Source organism: Nestor notabilis, unplaced genomic scaffold (assembly GCF_000696875.1).
Source record: "Nestor notabilis isolate BGI_N333 unplaced genomic scaffold, ASM69687v1 scaffold10022, whole genome shotgun sequence".
Classification (NCBI taxonomy): Eukaryota; Metazoa; Chordata; class Aves; order Psittaciformes; family Psittacidae; genus Nestor; species Nestor notabilis.
The window spans coordinates 1-1,683 of record NW_009918711.1 but is presented as its reverse complement, the minus strand read 5'-3'; the positions used below and the strand labels follow the sequence as shown (position 1 = coordinate 1,683).

Here is a 1,683-nt window from a genome sequence, read left to right as displayed (position 1 = left end):
CTGCTTTGATGGTACAGGTACACACCACTGTATTTGAGATATGTACTCTGTGTGTATAATAGTCCTCACTCAGTTATCCCACTAAGCTGACCACCCAGCTGTGCTTCTGTGCAGCTTTACTGTCCAACATTTCACAAACTGTGATGTAATAGCTTGGAGAAAGGTTTGGTTTTCTTAGGCCTTTGCATGAGATTCCTTGAACTTCGGCTGGAATATCTTAGAAGTACATGTGAAGCTGGCCTGTGTAGGGCTGATTGTGGAGCGTAAGGGCATGCACATAAGGAAAGAGGGGTAAGAGTGCATTCTTAAGTAGGAGGAGAGAGATTTTTTGCATGTTAATCTCTGTTCTTTGCAAAAATCTCTACTGTCTTGATTATCTAGACATAAATGATAGTTACAGAAGCAGCAGCACTGAGATTTACATTTTATGCATGCCTCAGGTCACTTTTTAGCCTTGGGACCCTCATTCTTCCTCTTCTATCTTCTTACGAAACTCTCAGCTCTTGGCTTGGAGCTTTTTGACAGAATTGAACTGTAACAAACAAAAGCACTGCTTCTGCTGTATATGCAGAGGAATCTACAGTCTTTATTCTCTAGACATTGACATGACTACAAAGACTAATTACAAAAGAAAGCGACTGAGAGGTTCACATTTTGTGCAGCCCTCAGGTCACTTTGCTGCCTCATGACAGACTCACTCTTCCTCTTCTATCTTCTTGCTGTGAAACTCCCGGCTCTTGGCTCGGAGCTTGTTGACCTGGGACTCTGCAATGTCAGCCCGCTCCTCAGCTTCCTCCAGCTCGTGCTGGATCTTGCGGAATTTGGAGAGGTTGACATTGGACAGCTCCTCCTGTGCAGGGAGAGTTGTGAAAACAACAAGCAGTGAGACTTAATATCTGAAGATTGGGCAAACAAACATTCAAATGCCACAGCTGGGCAAGCAGGCCAGGTTCAGAAACAAGATAAGAAGCTGCTCAGGATGTTAAGTTTGCCAGAAGAAAAAGAACATCGGAATGTCAAGAAGACCACATTACACACAGCATTGTCTAGGCAGTGTTAATGGCAGAGTTCTCAACAGTCAGACTAGAAGCTGCCTCTGACACCTGGGGTAGCGTAGGGAACAAGAAACAGAGGTGAGAAGAGAGGCTTAGAGGAAAACAGAGACGGGGAAATATAGTTCCTCACAAAACCAGAAATTCTTACTCTTACATTCCCACTCTCTTGTAGCAGCAAATGCATCACAGTCAAGGTTTCAAAAAATTGGACAGAAGAAGATGCTAAGAATTCCATTTCTACTAGAAGGAATTCTGGCTTTGGCCAGGGTGGTACTTACAGCCTCCTCAGCTTGTCTCTTGTAGGACTTCACTTTCATTTGCAGCTTGTCCACTAGATCTTGGAGCCTGAGAACATTCTTCCGGTCTTCTTCAGACTACAGAGAATGGCAAATAATAGAAAGCCTAATTTGCCTCTTACTACAAATACTATAAATGTGAAACATAGGGAGTAAGGTTCCTTACGCTGTCCAGAAAGACAGAGACCAAAATCCTGTAAAGTGTGACACTGACGGAGGTACAGAAAGAAATCCCTCAGAAGACTATGTGCAACATTTTGATGTCCTGGAAAAAGAATATGTCCACACAAAGAAGCCTCCAGCCTTACCTGGTAGGTCAGCTCCTTCACCCT

General features: G+C 43.7%; 1 protein-coding gene across 1 annotated transcript; it reads right to left on the bottom strand.

Moving 5' to 3' along the window:
* Positions 1 to 694: 694 nt before the first annotated feature.
* Positions 695 to 1,429, bottom strand: LOC104402083 (myosin-8-like; the record flags this gene model as incomplete). The annotated part of the gene is made up of 2 exons (XM_010009865.1): positions 695 to 850; positions 1,334 to 1,429. Coding segments are annotated over 2 exons (252 nt in total), but the record flags the coding sequence as incomplete, so codon positions are not given.
* Positions 1,430 to 1,683: the final 254 nt, after the last annotated feature.